We start from the raw sequence: 23181 nt of genomic DNA, 5'->3' as shown, positions 1-23181 counted from the left end.
AGCCTGAAAAGGTTCTCCGACTATTGCTTCATCTACTAACGACAGTTAGACAGAATAGAGGAGACATTCTGTCGGCGAATCGTTCGTAGTTGAAGGGTTCTCTGTCGTTTAAACGCCCGATGTTGAGACATTCTGTCGACGAAACGTTCGTAGACGAAGCAATTGTCGGAGAACCGTTTCGAACTCTATAGAGTAGGGAGTACGGAGAAGGCTGTAATATGTTATCCCAAAATAAACACTAGATCTCGTGGGAAATTCAAAAAAGCAAAAGTATAGTAAAAGTGCTTACTACTACTTTTAGGGGCCGGAATGCGAGATCGTAAATAAAACAGCGAACAATAAAATCACACAAAGTTAATTTATTTAAATCAATAGCCTTGCAAATAAACAGAAGTTAAATACTAATATGTTCATAACGATCCTGAAGCTGTAGTTCCCAGATCCCTGCAATAACAATTATTTGTTAGACAAATTAAAAAGACCCCGACTTTCAATATTCATTTCGCTACAACTTTTGAACGGCTCAACCGATTTTCATGAAACATGGCTAAGAACACTCAGGATAAAATTATCTATGACACAAAAAAAAACTAAACGAAAATCGGTTCATCCGTTTGGGTGCTACGATGTCAATTTTAAATAGGTTATAAATTTATTTAATTTTAGTTGACTGTAACACAAATTATAATAAAAATGGAAAAAACTTTGCACTCATGTCTAACGACAGAACTGTCAATGTCAATAAAATGCCGCCTTTTTATTTGTCAAAAAGAAAAAAGCTGTCTATTATAATTGGGATTACATGGAGATGACGAAACCAATTAATAAATAAGAAATTTTAATTGATTCCCTCGAAAATTTCGCCATATTCCTCAAGATCATATCTTTTCAATTCTTATGCGGGCTTATGACTCACTTTCGCGGCGTAATTGCAACCACACGAAATGAGAGAGGGAGAGAGAGTTAGAGGGACGGAAGTCTCACCTTCTTGTCGTCAGGAGCCTTAAGTTTCTTCCCACAGCTGATATCGTCCACGGACGTGCGGAATCGCTCGATCTCTGCTTTGTTGAACGGGTCCGGTTGGAACTTAAAGCTAAAATAAAATACGTTTTGAGTTATATAATAAAGTAGTATGATATAACCTACAAAACTTATTGACGTCAAAAACATTTAAAACAAAGACTGTTGCCAACTTCCAAAGCGCAGGTGAAGAAGAAGCGGCGCAACAAACTTCACCGTAGCCTTTTCTGCAACTTAGTGTGTACCTACTTCCTTACTAATATTATAAATGCGAAAGTCTTTCTGTCTGTTCCGCTTTCAAGGCAGAAACCACGAGACCAATTTTGATGAAATTTGGTAAGCATGCAGACTTCAAATATAGGCTACTTTTTTTTTTCAAAAATCAACACCGAATTGACTCTGAAGGTGGTCAATGTTTGTATGAAAATCACGTCTCTTCCGCTGTCGCAGAGAAAATCACGTGGGCGAAGCCGCGGGCTGAAGTTAGTTATTTATAGTGTCAACAGAGAGCCAACACACAAATAAATAATTTTTCCTTACAATAATCTAAAATCTTGCTAGATTGATAAATCTATACTATTATTATAAGAGGTAAGCGTTTATGAGTTTTAATGTTTGAGGCGGGTAATCTCCGAAACTACCGAACCGATTTCAAAAACTCTTTTACCATTGAAAAGGTACATTATCCAAGATTGCTACAAGCTACACATTTTATCTCAAAATTCCCACGGGAGCGGAGCCGCGGGCAACATCTAGTGGGACTAAAAATAACACATCAACCTCGCCCAACGTCTTCTCCGATGGTAGACAAGACGTGGGTATAGCTTTGTCTGTCTGTTCAACTAACTTTTCTCTGTCGTTACTCCTCAGTATAGATTTGGACGAGTTCCCCTGGTTGACAGTGGCCGTGGTCTTGTTCAGCGCTGGCACGATCTTCATCACAACTAATGACGTTGTCTCAGCGCTGTCTCTGTAGTCTGGACACAAAGCATAATAATATAGCTCTAATTCTAAATCTGGGGGCACGCGAGTGCCCCCGCCAAGACGCAAGTAAATTCGTCCTCCTAATTTTTAATATATGTATAAGACCTATATTTGTTAATTGACGTCCTTGGAGAAAAGGCCGCGGTGAAGTTTGTCGCGCCGCTTCTTCTTCACTTGCGCTTTGGAAGCCGGCAGTAGACTTAGTTTAAGTAATTTTTGACGTCAATAAGTGATGTATATCATCCTAAATTGAATAAAGAATTGTGAATTTGAATTTGAGCCAAGCGAAGCGCAAGGTCACTACCTACCTTTTCTCGAAACGTTTCGTCCTATTTTTGAACCCTCGTAACTTTGGTTTGGATAATGCCAGATAGTTAACATTGTGGCTTGGCCGTTTTGCTACCCGTCATTCTTCTTTCGTATGCATTCGTTATCTTATCTCTAGAGTAACGAAACGGCCAAGCTTCACGTTTTAACTAGAATGTTGAGTATGTGAAGTTAGGTCTGGTAAAGTTAGGGCGCATATACACTTTTTCATTACTTTTTCACAGGATAAGCAAACTAGACTCGTCTTGGCAACATTTTTACATGAAAATGTTTTTGGTGGGATTCAACTTTTTATAAAGCAACTCATTCGGAATATTTTTGACGTCAATAAGCGATGACTCATCATTTGTTGACGTTTAAAATGTTCTCTTAAAACTAAGCTAAAATAAAATACGTTTTGAGTTGTATAATAAAGTAGAATTATATAACCTACAAAACTTATTGACGTCAAAAACATTTAAAACAAAGACTATTGCCAACTTCCGAAGCGCAGGTGAAGAAGAAGCGGCGCAACAAACTTCACCGCAGCTAATTTACACGTAACTGTTGTTGTCAATTGAAGAGGTGGTGGGTGTAATGGTTAGGATCTCTCAGTTTCTCTGTTCAAATTTCTATGCCATTTTTCAATGTAAAAACTGTTTTTTTCTTTTTACCAGCTTTTGCCCGCAACTTCGTTCGAAAAATCCGTTTCGGAAATTTCAGGAATACCCATCTTAGTGCTCCCCTACACTGTCTTATAAACACACCAGATTTCAGCTTTCTACGCTCAATAGTTTCGGCTGTGCGTTGTCTGTCAGTCAGTCACTCAGTAAAGCAAAGCAAGAGTTTTATATATATATATATATATATATTTATAGATTTACATGAATACAATTAATCCACAAGTATTATAATACTTTTTAATTGCTCCGGCGTGTCAAAGACAGGAAGAAGGTTAATATACCTAAATAATCTTTAATTTAAGTTCTAGTTATTTACCAATGGTATCCTTGTATATATCTGCTAGCTCTTTCTCAATCCTGTCTTCCTCTTCTTCACTATTCAGTATAGCATTCGCCTTTCTAGGGCGCGATGTTGTTAACTGAAAGTAAAATGATATTGAAGACTAACGCCCGCCATATTGTTTACAACGGCCGCGCCCTCTTCTTAAGCGACCAAGCGTGGTTGTTTCGCTCATTTGCCTGTCGGTCGTCGAAGCGTCAATATAGATCTCCGATAAGGGCATTAAATGTTTTAAGTGCTTGTTATTTTTCTTTATTAATTTTATTGTTTTCACTATATTGATTTTATTATTGCGATAATTGTGATTGTTTATGTTTCAAATATTTAAATTGGATTTGGATTTGATTGTCATATTAAACTGATAAGCGTCATAGTTTGTTTTTTTTTTTTAGTATATAAATCCGCTTCGGAAAGCCAATTATATTTATTTAATGTTCAAGAAATTTCGAAGAGTTCGACATATATTTTTGGTGACCCATCCGATGATAGACTGATCTGATACTGATCTCTGAGACTAACCAGAGATATTTAAAATTATAAATAATTTTAAATATCTCTGGTTCTATGCAACGTATCGCGATGAATTAGACCACCCGCTACAAATGTGAAAATCTCATCAAATTCTATCCAGTAGTTTACGCGTGATGTGCGAACAAACATACAGACACGCATATAGACAAAAAATCTAAAATGTTTTGGCGTTATAATGGCGGAAGTTTGTGCGTTTGTTTGGTCGAAAGAACGCGATTCTCGTAAAGAAGTGTCAAAAAAGTTTCGATGGCGCTTTGTAAAGTAGATGGCGCTACTGTGCATATAATACTGAATTATTTTATTATTTGCGAATGGGTTTCTTTTTCCATACAGCACAAACTAGGACTAAAAATCGAGAGGCAAGCCATCAATCCATTTTTGGAGAACATTGTCGGCTTCGTGGATCCTGACAATGCCACCTTCAATAGAGTATAATGGGCAGAGGTCAGTGACGTGCCGCATACTTTGGACCTCCCCGCAGGGACACAGAGGACTGTCCGAGAAGTTCCATCTGCAATCAGCAATTCGGCGCATCTTCCTTGCGAAGTTCGGCACTTATTTATTTGCGTCCTGTTTTCGCGGAAGATCAAAACCAGGAACTGGCAAGTTGTACTGAATTGTTTTCGTAATAAATAAAGAAGTGTCACCAATGCTGGTTTCTTAGGGTCCCTCTTGGTGCTCGGCTTGGTGGTGGTGACGCTGGTGATGGGCGTGGGGGTGGTCACGTGCTCGTCCTCCTCATTTTCAATCGACGGTTCCTCTTCTATGTCGGCCGGCAACTCTGCAAGGAACACCAGTTCAGAAGGAAACAAAACATATAAACTCGTAGCACGTTACGTAGCACGTAACCACATGCTGTCTCTTTTTCCCATATCGTGTACGCATCGTGTACAAAAGAGAGAACGTGTGACGTGCTTTGTGTCATAGTAGCTCCTCTGTTCGTTTTGCTGTTTAAAAACTGTTGTAAACTTTCGCATTTCATTTCATTGATTAAGAGTTTGAGGTTAAAACACAGATATTAGGACAGGTTAAAAGGGCCAAATAGTTGACATAGTGGTAGTAACATGGTACCGATTGCTTGTAAATTATTTGCAAGCATGGAATTAGTAGGTACTCGTACTTATTAAATCTATGTTTGCAAGTGGATGAAGGGCGATATATAGGTCTCGTGCTACAAACTCAGTTTGACATGTGTCAAAAACAAAAAAATAACATGGCGGCCTTTTTTTTTTTGGTTTATTCCCTCGTTTTATTGAGGAGGCAAAGGGTACTAGCCCATACAGCCAAGTCTTTTGTATTGAATCATGGCGGCCTGTGTGACAGCGGGCACAACACAGCGGGCCAACATTTGTGAACGTCACTTGACGTTCACAAATGTTGGAGTCAAAAAGGGGTTTAATAATATTTTAATGAGAACAAAAACATAACTACCTAAATGTTACTATTATAGCTCTCGATGGGTTGGATAAAATAAAATTCCACTTCTTTATAAAACGATTTATGGAATCCTTCCAACTATTTAAGCTTTTACATATTAATCTTCGTACACAAAAATAATAGGCAACGCCTGCATTTGGCGCCCAACGTGGGGCCAAACTATTAAATAAAATTGATCCATTATTATATATTTGTTTATGGCGTTTCATTATGTGAATACATTTATACATTTTATTTTATACACAGTGGAAATTGATGACACGGCCCGTCTGTTATATATCGGCCCATCTATAAACACACTAGCGCCACGATCACATTTTTATAAATGTTAGCGAAAAGCCGATGTGGCGACATCTACCACGCCACATGCACAACGCCGAATATGTAGAAAGCCGATCAAACGCAACGAAGAACACTCTACACAAGTGATCCACGACTCTACGGACAGATGGCACTACGGTCGACTCGCTATAGATAGCTAACAAGCCTAGACCGCGCAGACAGTGCGTTTACGATTGGAAGTATATATTATATATAACCTCCGACATAACACCGAGGGAGCCGTGCGGTTCCCCAGGCGCTACACTTAGCCTGAAGATCTTCTCTTTGGGGCGGTCGAGCATGATAACTTTCTGATATCTATGATAACCTCGCTCCCGCTACACTGTGTTTATGTCCCAGCACTGGACAAAGCCTAGGCTCCGATGCGCAAAGGCTAAAAAGGATTGACGGCAAGACGAATCACAGCCGAATCTTCAAAATTTGTAGGTTTATTTTTTTACACAGACTTCGGCTTCACGCCGTCACAGCTCCGAATACAACAAGGCTAAGAAATTTAAGAAAACAACAAGAACCTTTTTAAACAATGAAATGAAAAAATTAAGGAATCTAGCGGAAATATTCTAAAACGTAGTCATTCCTTTATTTCAATTTAGTTTAAAAACACGTGTGTAAGACATGCATGTCTTTACATATTATTATTAGACAAAGTCCTCTACCACGTTTATCGATTCTATCGATTATGCATGCACCCATCAAAATCTGCTTTACTCGGTAATAGCATAGTATGTATGGCACCGAAAATTTACAACAAAATTCCAAATCAATATAAAAGCTTAAATTTAAATCTATTTAAAAAGCACCTCAAGTCTTTATTAACTGATAAATGTTATTACACTTTAAATGATTTCTTTAATGATAGACTCGGATAGAATTTAGGGCTAGTATAAGTACATTATAATTCTTTTTTTGTTTTGGATTTGTAGTGGATAGCATGCTCCTCTTTATTTATTTATATTTGCATACCTATATTCGGTAAAACGTGTAGGTCTAATTCATTTTGACATCAATTTGTCTATTTGTACTCATGTTTTTGGCAAATAAATGGTTTCTTTCTTTCTTTCACGTCTGTTCGCGATAAACCCAAAAACTACTGCACGGATATCCATGCGGTTTTCACCAATAGATTGAAAGTAAAGTTTACCTTTTATCGGTGTTCCAATTTCTATAACCTCCTGTCCTAGGGATTCTGTCAACGTTCTCACTCCATTTTTACTCATAGCACACGCAAAAAGTGCTACAAAAATTAATATCGTTAAAGTATTCATTTTGGAAAAAAATTTGAGTTTCTACAAATCAATTGTTTGGAAGCCAACTGGATTTGGCGCTAATTTTTATTTATTTCAAAACGAGGTGACGTCGGAAACGTTAATAAACTAAACAGATAAAAAATCTCCCACTTGTCATAAAAAAGTTAATGCAACATGTGACGCCAATAAGTGATGTACCTATATCCAAAGATTCAAATTAAAAAATCGCGTATAAGCTTTGTTTTGACACTGTGGTCACCACACTCCTCCGCTAAAGGTCCTTGGTTCGATTCCGAACGCAGGAAAATATTTGTACACAGGATCAGTATATTTCGTTTGTGTCCATCGGACCCGCGACACAAGATTAGTGTTTAGAGTGTATTTTAAAAGCATTAATGTTAATTTTAACGGTTCTCCTGTATCACCAGTGAACCCTAACTGTCTTAGTAATGCGGCCACAGTGCCGATGCCAAGTTTAACTGCTCAGTTATCGACGCACTTTCGCTTTGTGAACCCGTTTAATAATGTGTACATTTTGTTAATAACACAGGTGAATATAGATAGATATAATCATTACTTGCAACTATATAACACTGTTACTGATAAAAACAAGTATATTTGTTAGACAAATTAAAAAACCCCCGACTTTCAATATAAATTTCGCTACAACTTTTGAACGGCCGAACCGATTTTGATCGAACATATCTGAGAACCGCCGCATAAAAAATTGCTATCAAACAAACCATTGATTCCGTTAATGAGCTACGGTGACACGTACACAGATAGACTGACACACTTAGTGGTCAAACTTATAACACCCCACAATTTGCGTCGAGGGTTAATAAGAAATACAAAAGAGAAAACACGAAAAGACAGACAATTATATAGTTACAAAAAGGCAAGTTCAGTTATAGTATTACCCAGGTAAGTAACAGGTGATTTTCAGCTGACACCCGCTGAATTAATATGCATGCATGTATCTATTATAGAAAGAAGTCTCGTGTATGTCTGTATGAACGCGATAAACTCATAAAGTACCAGACGGTTTTTTGTATGATTTTCACCAATAGATAGGTTAGATAGTGAGATTCCTGATTAAGTTTTCAAAGGTACATTATTCAAGAGATCTCAAAATTCCCACGCGAGCGAAGCCCCGGGCAACATACAAATAATTTTAAAGTTTGATTTATTTTAGACACAAGCTTTCATTGCCGTCAGAGAGAACTTATTGCATTCATAACGCGTGACAACAAACCGCAGTCAACCGTTGCAGAGTTCCCTCGTCGGTAACCGATTCCGTGTGCACCATGGTCATGTATATCATAGCAATGCATTGTCGAACTAAATGTTTCAAAATTTCAGCAAAATCTGTGTTATATCTGCTTCAAAATTGAGTTGCAAGAAAGAAAGAAAAATATTTTATTTGATATCACAAACTTAAGTATTTATATACAGGATTTCACAATTTGGGCGTATTTGTGTGTATACCAAAAAGGCTTCCTCTCAGCATAATGTTGCGGTGATAACCACAACGCTGGTCTTCAGAGGACTCCTTTACAAAATTAAAATTATACAACTACTTAAAAGTTCAAAACAAAAATATAAAACAAGCATACTAGGGAGGCGCTACACTGTGTCTAAGTACTTACACAAGATACTAATACAAGATACGAACATATGTCTTGGGCAAATTTTCTTTTATTTAAAGGTCTTGGGTTTGTCCCTTTGCCCGACCCTGGCTTCTGCCAAGGACAGTGGGAGCGGAGGGGAAATGTATCTTGTAACTTGTCCTATTAATATTATAAATGCGAAAGTTTGTGACCATGTACATATGTTTGTTACTTTTTCATGCAAAATTTACTAGACGGATTGTTATGAAATTTGGTCCACGGGTAGAATATAACCTGGAATAACATTTTATCACGAAATTCCCATGGGAGCGAAGCGCCGGGGTGAAGCTACTATCAAACAAGTAATAAAAACTAAAGCAAATGCGTACAACTATAATGCAGATTTTTATCGTTGGGCTATCTCATGGATGACTGTTCTATGCGTCAACTCGTGAACGCAGTCATGACTACGCAGTCACACTAGTTTTTGCCCGCAGCTTCGCCCGCGTGAGTTCCTCGCGAGAACAGTACTTTTTCCGGGTTTTGTTCATCGTGTGGACCGTTCTGATTGCAACATTAATTCCTTTTTTGGTATAAAATTATTTCTCCGCTAGATGGAGTTGGGCGTAGTCCTGTCGCGGGAGGGGGCGCAGCCCTGGGGCTTCCGGCTCATCGGGGGCACCGACTTCAAGATGCCCCTAACTGTTGTTAAGGTAAATTTGACTATTGTCTACGTCCTCTATTCTCCTATGTTATGTCTATTATACAGACATTCTTTTTTACAGTTTTATTATATGTACAGATCACTAGTAGATTTCGCGTGAAAGAGTAACAAACATACACACACACACACACACACACACACACACATACATCCTCACAAACTTTCGCATTTATAATATTAGTTGGGTTGCACTGTATTGAATTAATTAACAGAATAAAATCAATCGAAGCGTTGACAATGAATGACGAGTGTTTCTTCACTTGTCATCCTGCCAGGGATCGATTTAGTGCCAATACATTACTACAGTACTATTTTTATTGACTAAATCAATGTCATACGGTTTATTTAGGGTTTCAACAGTTTTTAATAAAACATACCTCTCATTTTTCCCGTTGCTTCCTCAGCCGTTGAGCGTCGGAGCCCAGGGCCCAGTCTACGCAAGACGTTAGCAGTTTTTCTGATAAAATTGTATTGTATTGATATTGGAATCTGACAGATAAATTTACTTGATGTGATTGGCCTGTTAGCCCTATCTAAAACTTGTGAAAAACAATGTTTAACACAATATTTTCGACATGTTACATTACATATAAATTCAACATTGTTACATATATAGACTAACACTGTTTAAATGAGTTTCTTTCGGCATTTCTTCTCAGCAGTGGTCGTTCCGAAATGCCACTAGTTTGTAGCTTGTGAGAAATAAACTATTTGATATAAAAATTGACGTGAAAAAGTACCTGTGAAGGTCTAATTTCTGAATAAATTAAAATTTATTAAATAGATTTGAATTTGAATTTACTAGCTTTATCCTGCGACTTGCCCGCGTGAATTTCCCGCGGGAACAGTATTTTTTTCGGGATGAAGACCCTATGTCCTTCTCCGTACTTCAAACTACATGTATGCAAAATTTCAAGAAGATTGGTTGAGTAGATAGAGCGTGAATATGTGACAAACAAACTTACTTTCGCATTTATAATATTAGTTAACAGCAAACGGTGAAACAGCTCTTCTGTAGGTACACTTACATAAAAAATGTGGTGTGTGGTACCGCCCTATATATATATGGACCAATCCATCCTCCAATCGTGGATGTCGTACAAGGCGACGAAGGGACACATCGTCTTGTCATATAGACATTACTATTAGGCATTGTCAATAGGCAACAACTGTATTCTATTTATTTATTTATTTTATTTATTTATTTATTATTACACAAAACAGATTACAACTGTATCTAAACAAGATTATATAAAACAAAACTTATAATCTAGGTTGTATTCCAAAAAATGTGTTTTTATAAAAGCTAAAAGAAGAGTTAACTTAAACTATGTCTAAAATAATATAAATAAAAATAAAAGAATGAGTATACTAAACAATAATAGGAGGAGACCAATGGTGGTCCAAGCGACAGGGATTAGACTGTCGTCTTGTGGTATAAAATATTTTTGATTGTATTACTATACAAAGCCAATTTAGGTAGAAAAACGTCAAAGGTCTGGTTGCCTTTGGCGATTTCATTACATTGACGAGCCATCCTAACCAGGGGATTGTAAAATGAGGTATTATTGCGATACACTTGTAGAACAAAAAGTCCTATTTGATTTGCTCTACGAGCACTAAATCTCGTATTAAATGATAATTCAGCCAGCAAGTTAGGGACGTCTAATAAGGAGTGAATTATTTTATAAAAATAAACGAAATCAAAATATTTTCGACGTGTATCTAATTTCTGTACATTAAATTTAATGAGACGAGCTTCGTAATCAGGGGTGTTTCGCTTTGACTGTTGGCGGTAGCATAAAATCCGCAGACATTTACGCTGCACTCTCTCTATATTATCAATATGAACCTTATAGTGCGGAGACCATATTGGGCTACCGTATTCTAAAACACTTCTGACCAGCGTATAAAAAAGATAAAGAAAAGAACGAGTGCATTTGAAGTCTTTGGTAGATCTAAAAATAAACCCAAGAAGTTGATTTGCTTTTTGCACTATGTGGTGGTAATGTTCGCGAAATGTTCGTTTGTTGTCAAAAAGAATCCCGAGATCTTTAACAACATGTGTCCTCTTTAGGGACTGGCCGTCAATGTTGTAATCATTAACGATCCCATGACGCTTGTTAGTGAACGTAATGACGAAACACTTGTCAATATTAAGGTACATTTGATTAATTCTGCACCAATTAGAAACAGCCGTTAGGTCTTTCTGTAAAAGATTACAGTCATCTAAAGAGTTTATTGTTTTAAATATTTTCAAGTCGTCAGCGTATAAAAGACATTCACATGATATATCCTTTATGAGGTCGTTAATGAATACAACAAATAATAGCGGTCCCAGATGAGACCCCTGAGGCACACCTGATGTTATGTCAGCGGGAGATGAGGTGTAACCTCTCAAAGCCACCAACTGACTTCTTTTATTCAAATAGGAGGCCAACCAGCGAAGGAGACTACCATGAATACCATAGGAGGAAAGCTTGTTACAAAGTAGTCTATGATTCACTTTGTCAAAGGCCTTCGAGAAGTCAGTGTAAATAGAGTCAACCTGACCCCCTGCGGCAAAACTTTTGCACAAATAGTTTTTATATACCAGAAGATTAGTAATGGTTGATCTACCTTTAATGAATCCATGTTGTTTTTCTGATATCAGAGGCTTGAAATGGCTGTATAATTGAGTGTATACTAGGGATTCGAAAAGTTTTGCGAAACATGACAAAATACTTATGGGTCTGTAATTTTCGCACCGCGACTTGTCTCCGTTTTTGAAAATTGGAACAATATGAGCTACTTTCCAACGTTTGGGAAAAATTCCATTTGTTAAGGATTTATTAAATATGATGCTTAAAGGTGTGCATAGCTCTATACCACAACTTTTAACGAATGAAGGGGGTATTTGGTCCGGACCAGCTCCTCTACTTGAGTCAAGAAGCTTGATTTTCGCCATTATGTCTTTGTCAGATATATAAATATGAGACATATAGTCAATAGGTCTACACTCAGGTGTCTTGAGATTGTTGTTGCTCGTAGCAGAGGAGTTACATTGCTGATCCGATTCAAACACCGAGGCAAAATAGTTTGAAAAAAGCTCACATACTCCCTGACCGGTCGAAGAAAAAGAGTTGCCAAACCGCATGACATTAGGAATTGAGACTTTGCCCTTTCTATTATTTACAAAAGACCAAAACGATTTTATATTTTCAGTCATTGTTTCTTCAATTGAGGCCACATAATTTTTATAACAATAATCTATCATTTTTTTGGCTCTAGCGCGTAATAACGTAAACACATCATAATCTCGTGGGTTATTAAATTTCTTAAAAAGTTTATGGAATTTATTCTTTTCTTCGATACATTTTATTAAGGACTTACTATACCAAACTGGATAATTATTGGACTTCATAGTTGTTAATGGTGTATATTTATTAATAATTTCAAAAAGTTTTTCATAAAAAATATTTACACATTCATCTACGTTAGAGCTCAATAAAAGATTATGCCAGTCCAATAACTCCAACTCATGCTTTACGCTGTCATAATCACACCTTGCGAAGTTCAAGCGTTTATTGTTATTATGTTTTAAATTTTTTGGAGTATTACATAGGGAGGGAAATTCAAATTCCAAAGCAGGATGATGCCTATCCTTTAAACTTAGCGTATCAGCTTCGGTAACTGTCAATGAATTGACTGATGATAGTACTAGGTCAAGATACCGGCCATTGTCATTAGGAATGTTGTTACTTTGATAAAGGTTGCAAATTGAGATAAATTCCTGTAAGAGTAGTAATTTTTTACTTTGTGAGGCGCATGATGGCCCGTCAGTGTCAAGAGCAATAGAATATTCAGGTGTATTAAAATCTCCAATGATTAAGTTTCTGTCATCTATGCAGTGATTCAGCAATATCTTTTGACAATTCGAGTAAAATTCATCCCTCTTAGAACAATTTAATTCAGGAGGAAGGTAACAAACACATATATTGATTTTAGAGGCATTACAATTATTTGGTATGATTGTTATCCAAAGATCTTCTAGATTACTGTCCCAATATGCCTGTCGGAGCACCTGGAATGATTTTTTTACTGCAATGAGGACGCCACCGCCGTCCTCTTTTAAAGAATTATTATCATCGCGGTCTCTTCTAAAGATGTTATAGCGAGAGTCAACAAACTCTCCATCAAAAATATTTTTATTTAAGTTAGTTTCCGTCAGGCATATGACGTCATAGTTAGAATTCAGTAGATTTTCATAAAATTGTTTTAACTTAGTTCGCATTCCATTAATATTTTGATTTTTTATTCTCAAAGAAGGTTGACGTAGGTCGTAAAATCTAAACCAAATTTTCAAAAAAAGTTTATGTTTACTCAGACTCTGGGCTTCAGGCGCCACAGCCGTGAATGAAACCGGGAGCATACGAAGACGAGAGATAGAATGATTACTTGCGTAAAAAATACACAATATATTTTGAATTGTTTAATAAATTTTGTTCTCATTTTCACCTATTTCCGCTTGACCTACAGAGTTTCGACGCCGCTTCCTTCATGACAATGCATTATTATCAGGTTCGGCTCCCGACACGGGAGCTCCATAACGGTTTACCGCGTGGACCACACGATTTTCATGTCACGCGTTGACTGCAACAAGATCTCTTTGACGACAACAAAAGCTAGTGGCCAAAAATTACATTTTTGTTGTTCACATTTTCAGGTCCTGCCAGATTCGCCAGCAGAGAGAGCGGGGCTACAAAACGGCGACACAGTTGCGCGATTCGGCGACAAAATCACTGACGATTTGACGCACGACGACGCGCGACTAATCGTCGACAGCGCCGATTTGTCTCTCAGACTTCGTGTGAAGCGGTAATTGAACTTTTTTTTTCCCCTACATGTGGACAAATCACAAAAACTTCTATTATTTAATGCTATTTGCGTGCTAACTTTTTTTTGACATTTATATTATGAAATTATAAACAATTAGATGTTGCCCGGTGCTTCGCTCCCATGGGATTTTGAAATAAAATATAGCCTTGAATAATGTACCTTGAGCCAAATGGTGAAAGAATTTTTGAAATCGTTGTACGATAGTTTCGGAGATTACGCGCCTCAAACCACAGGTGCCTCAAACATACAAACTCACAAGCTTACAATACCTAACGCTAATAATAATAGTATGTATGTGAATTAGTACACGTTATTATACTAATAAGACCTATATTTGTTAATTGACGTCCTTGGAGAGAAGGCCGCGGTGAAGTTTGTTGCGCCGCTTCTTCTTCACCTGCGCTTTGGAAGACGGCAGTAGACATAGTAAAGTACATTTTTGACGTCAATAAGTGAATCATACTAAGATGAATATTTCGAATTTTTGAAAATTTAATTTTTGTATTACTCCATGCATCAAACATGTTTGTATGCAAAATTTCAAAATTTCAAGAAACTTGGTTGAGTAGATAGAGCGTGAAGAGGCGACAAACAAACTTACTTTCGCATTTTTAATCTATACTATTATTATGAGATAAACGTTTGTGAAATTGTGTGTTTGAGGCGGGTAATCTCCGAAGCTGCCGAACCGATTTCAAAAATTCTTTCATCAACAATATAGCCTTTAGCAATCTTGGCATTAGCCATATTTTATCACAAAATTCCCACGGGAGCGAAGCCGCGTGCAACATCTAGTAATATATAGATTTATAGTCATTATTTTTAATATTTAGGTGGGATTTCTTATTTATTAGGTCTACGATCTACTGAACATCTATAAAATCAATGTCAACAGCCACGACCAATGATTGATAAATATATTTTAAGATATATTAATCACTTGACCTCAGTATTAATAGATCGATTGGACATACATCGATTTTTTACAACCATTTGCTTTTTGATATTCGACGTAACAATAGTTTAAAACAATATTTTTTAAAGAGGTTGGTCGGTATTTAAAAAAAAATGAAGTTCTATCTGGTCTATAACAACAAGTAAGATTTTTTTTTTTTACTAATATTTTATCGGTGACAGTTATTTTAGTGTTTCTGCCCTGTTATTTATAAAAAAAAAGTTAAAACATACTTTTAAGATAAGGTGTGTTTTTGTATCTTTCTGTCATTGGCAAATATTATAAAGTGTTATATAGTGACAAAACATATTTCGGTATACGCTTTAACTCTTTTATGAATAACGGGGGTAAGTGATTGTGATTAGTATTTTATGGATTGTATAGTTTTATGAACTGTTTTTTTTTTTCTAATAAATAAATAAGGGATGCAGTTTTGATTTTATAAAATAAAAACCAATTTAAACAATGTAGAAAAATCTATACTAAAATCTATAAGAAAAAGTGTTTTTCCAAATTGAAAGTAAAATGGTGGTATGTCGGTGTTTTTTTGTTTGTTGCTCAATCACTATCAATCGTGGATATGATTTTAGACATGATTTAAAAAAAAAAACTTAATATACTACTTAATTTGACGTGAAAAATCTACCTGTGTACTTAGGTCTATCGAAATTTGTGACGTGTTAATTAAACGCTAGAAAAAATATAGTAACCTCATTATCCCAAAATTTCCCTTCGGAAACGGAAGAACTGACTAGACTAGATTAATTTATGAAATTAGGCACTCGAGTTTAGTGGGAATATCACTTAGAATTACTAATTAGGTTACCGTAATCGCAAAATGAGCAATCCAAATATTACAAAATATTTCTTGTTGGAAATTCTATGGTCAAAAGCTTAATCCTTACATATTATAAAAATAAGTCCATCTGTCGCGTCTGTCTGGACACGGTAGGTATATAATATATTATGGTTTAACCCGAGCGAAGCCGGGATGGGACGCTATACATCCATTGATATTTAGATGGGCGAAGGAGACGTATGTCCAATACTATTGCCAACTATTAGTTTAAACTTGGCAGTAACCTAGTTTAATTTAGTAATGAACTAAATACCAAATATCGTTGTCTGCAGCTTGCAGTTCAGTTTATAATGCATCAGTTATATTATTATTGATAAACTGAAGTTTTTATATTGTTTTTCATCTGTGGAATTATTCGCTTGCATAGTTTTACTTGTGTGTGTGTGTGTGTGTATTAATAGACACAAATTCGATCATTTTAATAGTTTTAAAAGTATTTCTTTTTAATTCTTTTTTTTTTTTTTTAAGAATGAGTTGTGAAAAACAAAGTGATGTATCCATTATGTCGTTAGCAATATGGAAATCAAGATTTTATGATAATGTAATTTTGTTCTCATTTATTTCTATCAACTAATCAAATTACTACAGCTACTCTTAACAATACGTGCCTAGTAACACTGTCTGTCTGATTATATAGTGGTTCTGTACTATGAGCTGTATTACTTATACTCTGTTCTATACATTATCTATACTATTATTTAATTAAGAGGTATGCGTTTGTGAGATTGCATGTTTGAGGCGGGTAATCTCCGAACCGATTACAAAAATTCTTTCACCATTAGAAAGGTACATTATCCAAGGTTATAGGCTATATTTTATCTCAAAATTCTCATGGGAGCGAAGCCGCGGGGCGACATCCAGTTGAACAAATAAAATAATATGACGGGAAACGGGATCACACGCCTAAATTGATCACATAAGATGTGAAACTCTCTAATGTGAAAAATTTGGGCATGTGGTTCCTACTCTAGAATAGGACTACGTCTTAACCATCCGTGAATTTTGTACGAGGCGACTAAGGGGCAAAAAAATTTGATAGCTGTTAAGCTACAATGGCGGCCGGTCATAAAATCAGAGCCGAATCTTCAAATTTTATGACTCTTTTTTTGGAACCCGCGGGCTTCATGTACCACACTCGAGGAATTCAAAGGAACACGCTAGGATAACAAAAAGAGGCACTAATTTGAAAATATTTCCTTTCCAGCGGCCTCTACGATCCAGTTCTGGACAATTACGAGCCGATTTACGAGGACATAGACCAGATAGAGCGGGCCGATACCGACCAACCGTCGCAGCCAACTGAGGTACTCGACACCTTCCAAATCCAGCAGTTCTTGGATCCAAACCAGGACATCTTCCCTTCAAAAGACGTTACTGACGCTCCTAAACTATCAGAATCAAGGTCCTTAACTGCTTCACCTTTCGCCCTTAATGCTAAGCCTTACCGACCATTTTCCACTGATCCACTACCACAAATACCGCCTTTAGAAGACCCTATTATTCTTAACCCTAATTATAGCGATGAATTCGGAAAAATACTAGATGAATTCGATGATCTAAAAGGAAAATATGAAAGCAGATTCAAGCTACCAATTTCAGAGCAGTATGATCCTAATTGGGAGAAGAAAGAGAAAAACAGACAGGAAAAAGGTAAAAAGGCCATTGAAGTAACTGAAATAGAAACTAAAAGAGTATGCAAAGAGACTGTAATAAAAACAGATGTGTATGAAATCATTTCTGATAAGAAAGAACAGATGGTAAAAGAAGATGTAGCGTTTATGAAGAAGATGAAACAAGAAATCGATTTAGATAAAATTGAAATGACGGCTACTAGCGTTGTTGATGAAAGTATTGAAAAGGCTAAGATCGTTGCTGAACAGATTAAAAAAGAAATTGATGTAGAACTTTCCGACAACACCAGTTCGGAAGTTCAATCTAAAACTATGGGAGATTCAAAAATTTATTCAGAAACCAAATCTGAATTCTTAGAAACATCACAAGTTTCAATCGAGAAAATTGATAAGCAATCTGAACATGAAGATCTTGGTATTGTCAAACGAGAACTATGTACAGTAGATAATTCTAAGGAATCAAAGGAAATTTCTGATAAAGTTGAAAATAAAATTGAAGTAAAAGTGGCTAAAAATGTTGAAAAATTTGAAGCAATTGATGTTGAAGATCACATAAGCGATGAAAAGAAAAAGTCAATCCAGAAAGAAGTAGAAGAAGTAATAGAAATCGGAACCGTGAGGAGAAAATCAAAGATGTTTGATAATGAGGACACAAATATAGAAACAAAAGTTAAAACTAACGTAAAAGCCGAAGAGTCCGCAGAAACTGGGAAAGTTAAAAGAAAATCTATGATTTTTGATAAAGAAGAAACTGTTTATGATTCCAAAATCAAATCTGACGTAGATACACAAATCGGACAAGCCAAAACTGATATCATTAATGAAAATATTAAATCCGTCTCGAATAAAACGGACAAAAAAACATTTGAAACTAAAGTAAGCGCTCAGGCAGAACATAGGGCATACTCAATTGGCTTAAAAACTATACCGAATATCAGAGGAACTGTACATTCTTCCTATCATTATCACTTACTGCTTCAAACCTTTTTCTTACATCTCACTGACGTCATGGTTGCTTTGTCTAGATTTATTTTAACTGAACCAGTGTTCAATAAAGTTGAAAAGAAAAGTGAGTCAGTTTCCACTCAGCAAATGAGTTCAACTGAGTTTGAAACGGAATGTGTTTCAAAGAAATCCGAGGATTTCATAAAAGTATCTGAATCAAAGTCTGCTGAAAAACGGGTAGACATAACAGATGGTAGTTTTGTTCGAAAGGACAAAATAGATAACGCAGTACAAGAAAAGACTCGATTGAAGGGCGTAAATGAAGACAAAAGGGAAACTGAAGTTGTAGAATCAACAGCAACAAAAAGTGAAGTAAAAGACAACAATGTCGAAATCAAAACTCATAAAAAAGCTGTATTTGGTTCAGAAATGGCACAGCTTAGCGAGAAAAAAGCTGAGGGATTGACAGTAAAAATGGATGCTGTTATTACAGAATTTGAAAATAAAACAGGCATAGAAGAGACATCTGAACACCGTACAAGATCAAGAAGTCGCAGTCAAGTTGTTGAAGAAGTGATGAAGGAAAGTGACCCCTTGGAGTGGTTATCTAAAGTTAACAGTTTAAAAACTCAAGAAATTACTGAATTTAAGACATCATCCACTGAGTCGAGTAGTGTAGTTGAGTCAACTGCTGCGAAAAAAGAGATAAGTAATGTTGTTATATCTGCAGCTGAAAAGAAAATAGACAGTAGACATGGGTCAAGGCCTAGGTCGACTACTCCTAACAAGCAAATGTATGTTGCTATCGTAGAATCTCATGTCTACACTAATAAAGACACTATTCTACTCGATCAAACCGATATATCTGAAACATCATCAGTTGTTGAAGAAACAATAGATACAGAATCTATACAAACCGCTGTTTCTGAAAACATAACCAAAGAAAGGTCAGAAGTTGTAAAGGAATCTGTTAGTTTGAGTAAAGATAAAAGACACGATGATGTTTCAATTGCTAAACATGAAGAAGCTGTTCTCCAAAAAGACGAAAAAGTATATAAAGAAACAAATACTATTACAATGGAACAAATTAACGCACAAGCTATGAAAACTAATATACAAACTGCTGTAACTAATATCGACCAAGTCGAAAAACCTATAGTTAAAGATTATAAAAGTAAAATTGAAGAAGTATGTCAAAAGTCAAATGAGGATATAGAAGATGTTAAAGTTGAAACAATTCAAAATGATGTACAATCGAAACATACAACAGCTTTTCAGCAAGAAACTATAGTTGAATTGCAAGAGGATAAGCAACTTGAAATGAAAATGGAAGAAGTTGTGCAAAAATCCAATGAAATTATAGTAGAAAAAGGCAAAGTTGAATCTAAACAAAGTGAAATTAAGATACAAGATATAATTGCACAACAGGTGGCCGAACCTATAGTTGAATTGTACGAGAGCAAAAAAGTTAATATTAAAGAAACACAGGAAATGTCAGCTAAAAAGGAAATCACAGAAGTAGCCGAAAAGGAAACTGTTGAAATACAGGAGATTGTAAACGATTCATTGGCAGTTGAAGAAGAATACGAGAGTCATGGACTCGTCGAATTAGCGAAAGAAGAATTAGCTGTTGTCAAAGAAGAACAAACATTAGAACTTGATGTAAGTGCTGATATCAAAGTAGACAAAACAGAAATCAAAGAAACCAAACCACAATTAGAGTCAGCTGCTCTGAAAATTGTAAAAGAACAAGTTACAGAAATTCAACCATCGCCTGAAATTTTAGAAAAGGAAGAAACAAAAGTTTTTACTATTGAGAAATCTATTGACATGTCAAAGGGCGCTTTTGTGGAATCTGAAAGTAAATTTATTGACATATCCTCATCCAGTTCGTTAGATTCTATTGACTTGAAAAGCAAATCAGCTATTCAAGAGTCAACTTTTACAGCTAAATCAACAAAGAAATTGGAATCTTCAATTATAGCTTCATCGATCTCTGAATCAGTCCAAGAGTCATCGTTTATTGCTAAATCGAATGCCCAAAAGTTAACTTTAAGAACAGATATAGCTCAAAAAACGATGTTAGAACAACAATCATCAGTGTCGAGTGACGATATTAATAATATAGATACCCCTACTCCTTCCACAGTCCCTCCCACGCCTGTAACAGACGAATACGTATTTAAACTACAAATTCCTTTGCCAAAAATTAGTGGTAACATCATTCCTTTGGACCTCACACCTGAAGAGGAAGAAGATATTCATATAGCTAAGAAGAAACTGGTTCCACACATTGAAACCACTCTAGAATCCCCCGTCTTATACGATCCCCCTCTTCCGTCGCCTCCTGGAACCAAAGTCGGATCCCCAGTGTATACCAAACCCGGTTTGAGAGGAGGGAATCTGAGTTATTTAAGAAAGGTGAGAGCGATTTGTACAATTTTTGTAAATTGACAATTTTTGCGCTGACGAAAGGTATAAAAAATGGTCACTCTCATCGCAAGTTCTTCAATCTAATACCAACTATTAAACAAATATCCATTCAGACATTTTTATATTAACTACCGATTTGAAGGAGTAAATTAATTTGTTGTTTTCGATGAAATGATTGTGATGAAATTTGAAATATATACAGTAAAAGACCCGAGGGCACCAAATATCATAAGCTACCGCGGACGGAGCTGCGGACAGTAGCTATATGTCCCTTCCAATCACAAATTAATCAATGCAACAAATAACAGTCACATTATTACTATATTCAAACATATGTGTTTTTTATGTTTGTTTTTAATTTAAGTTCAGTTTTATTCATTCTCATTGTTGATACATCCCAAAGAAGTATTAAACTGTTCGTAAAGAATATCCTGAAGGTCGTTAATTAATATACATCAGAATTTTAAAATATCACAGCACACTCATCAACACCTGAAATACTTGGTTATTATTGCCTCGAGGTTGTTCATTGTCAAGATTGATTGGAACATAAATTATCCAATATGATAAACAGTTCTCGGCAACATGCCATTCATCTTTTAAATCATTTTGCATGTATCAGTTTTAGTTCATTCAAGTACGACTTATCACGAAACGCTAATCAATATATTTTGAAACAGGAAGAAATATTGGAAATTGAAAGAAAATCAACGCTGCTCGCATCAGCGATTGACAAGACAATAAAAAGCATAGAAGAATATAAAGAACAAGTAGGAATGGAAACGAAAAAAGACGTAGAATTAGAAGAATCAACATTTAGTTCTAAAATTGAGAAGTTAGTTAAAGGAGAATCAACAGTTGCCGTATCAAAAACTGAAGTAAAAAGCAAAATCGATGAGGAATGGACAAAAGTTGATAAGCAGGTAGAAGATAGTAATATAACATTGACAAAGTTATCTAAACTTTCTGTTGAAGATGATAAAGTTGAATCTAAAGTAATTTTAATGAACGGCGATAATGCTAAAGATGCAACCGAAAATAAATATGCGAAAGAAACGAATGAACAATTTAAGCCTGAAAATGTAATAAATGGAATGGTAAATGGTCATTCAGATTCTATAAAAGATGATGATAGCTTTTGTGAACCGGTTGAATCTAGAATTTGCGGAGAAGAAGCTGTCAATTACGCAAAATTGTCTAAGCGTAATAAAAACCTAGATTGTACAACGAATGGTGAAAATGGAACAACGAATGTGATCACTGATGTGGGAATTGTTGCTTTTAATGACGAAGGTGTGGAAATAATTGAAGAGAAAGAAGACCCAATGAAAGGATTCAGACCTGTTGTATTTAATCCCGAGCCTAACAAACCGAGAGTTACTGGTGTTTATATAGATCTTGTAAGTCAATATTTTTTTTTAATTTACAATCAAGTTATTTAAATGTTGATTATTTTTATTAGATTGAGAAAGTCTATCTTTTCAGTTATCATTAATTTAATTGAAATGTGTCTATTCCTCTCTCTTTTTTTTACACGATGCGTACTCGTTAAAAGAGATAGCAATTAGAAAAAGAGATAGCATGTGGACATTACTAACGTGCTACGAGTTTGCCCGCTTCGTTGTGGCCCTTCAGATTATTTATAAATAAGACACCAATTTGCAGCCTTCGCAAGAGACAGGCCGACCATACACGACTCCTACGGGAGAACTCCTCGGAACTCATCAGGGCATTGTTGATGGACTGGAGGAAGCGACTGTTGATGAAGAAGTAGCTAGTAAGTCATATCTTTATACTAAGGCATGATCTCTTTCGTCTATGAATTGGTTTTTTTTCAATGTGTTGCAAAAAACTAAGCTGCATTTAGAACGGTCGATTCGACGCAGAAGAAGAAGAGGAATGTGTAGCGGAAGCGGATGTGGGGTTTTGCGGGTTTTAACGACTACAGGTACCGCCGAGACTAACAGCTTAACGTAACGTGTTTTCCGAAACACGTAGGAGCTCAAGATAACTATTTGTCACTTAACCAATGACAGACCATCGTAACCCTTAATCGCAAAAGGCGAAATACTGCGCCATCGAATTCCTTAGGCATAAGCTTGTATATATGCCTTCAAACTTGTACTTAAGTACAAGTAAATTACTCATTGAAGTTCTGGCGCGTTGCAAACATCAACTCCGCGATGCAGTTCTGTCAGTTCTACCATAGACGCCATCTATCCGTAGTATTTCAAACCATCTATTGCGGCTGATGTT

General features: G+C 36.0%; 2 protein-coding genes across 23 annotated transcripts in view; one reads left to right on the top strand and one right to left on the bottom strand.

The window, feature by feature from the left end:
- Positions 1-339: 339 nt before the first annotated feature.
- On the bottom strand, positions 340-6971 carry LOC128681951 (uncharacterized). Its single transcript, XM_053766321.1, has 6 exons — positions 6785-6971; positions 4512-4645; positions 3310-3412; positions 1868-1997; positions 985-1093; positions 340-444 (listed from the first exon to the last, which is right to left on the bottom strand). The coding sequence occupies exons 1-6, from the start codon at positions 6906-6908 to the stop codon at positions 364-366; spliced, it is 681 nt and encodes a 226-aa protein (XP_053622296.1). The 5' UTR covers positions 6909-6971; the 3' UTR covers positions 340-363.
- Positions 6972-7318: 347 nt separating this feature from the next.
- LOC128681948 (titin-like) overlaps positions 7319-23181 on the top strand; it is a 36362-nt gene continuing 20499 nt past the window's right edge. For 10 of the 22 annotated variants that reach the window (XM_053766305.1, XM_053766308.1, XM_053766303.1 and 7 more), the window contains exons 1-6: positions 7342-7440; positions 9115-9213; positions 13930-14081; positions 17121-20913; positions 21606-22325; positions 22591-22702. In XM_053766305.1, coding sequence (XP_053622280.1) covers positions 7357-7440; positions 9115-9213; positions 13930-14081; positions 17121-20913; positions 21606-22325; positions 22591-22702 — 4960 coding nt within the window. In that variant the 5' untranslated portion in view covers positions 7342-7356. Of the gene's footprint in view, positions 7441-9114; positions 9214-13929; positions 14082-15077; positions 15200-16383; positions 16458-17120; positions 20914-21605; positions 22326-22590; positions 22703-23181 lie in introns of those variants that run through there. The other 12 variants (XR_008406074.1, XR_008406071.1, XR_008406072.1 and 9 more) reach the window with 5 other exon arrangements.

Source organism: Plodia interpunctella, chromosome 29, assembly GCF_027563975.2.
Source record: "Plodia interpunctella isolate USDA-ARS_2022_Savannah chromosome 29, ilPloInte3.2, whole genome shotgun sequence".
Lineage (NCBI taxonomy): Eukaryota > Metazoa > Arthropoda > Insecta > Lepidoptera > Pyralidae > Plodia > Plodia interpunctella.
The sequence above is the reverse complement of the archived record's forward strand: the minus strand, read 5'-3'. Positions and strand labels throughout refer to the sequence as shown.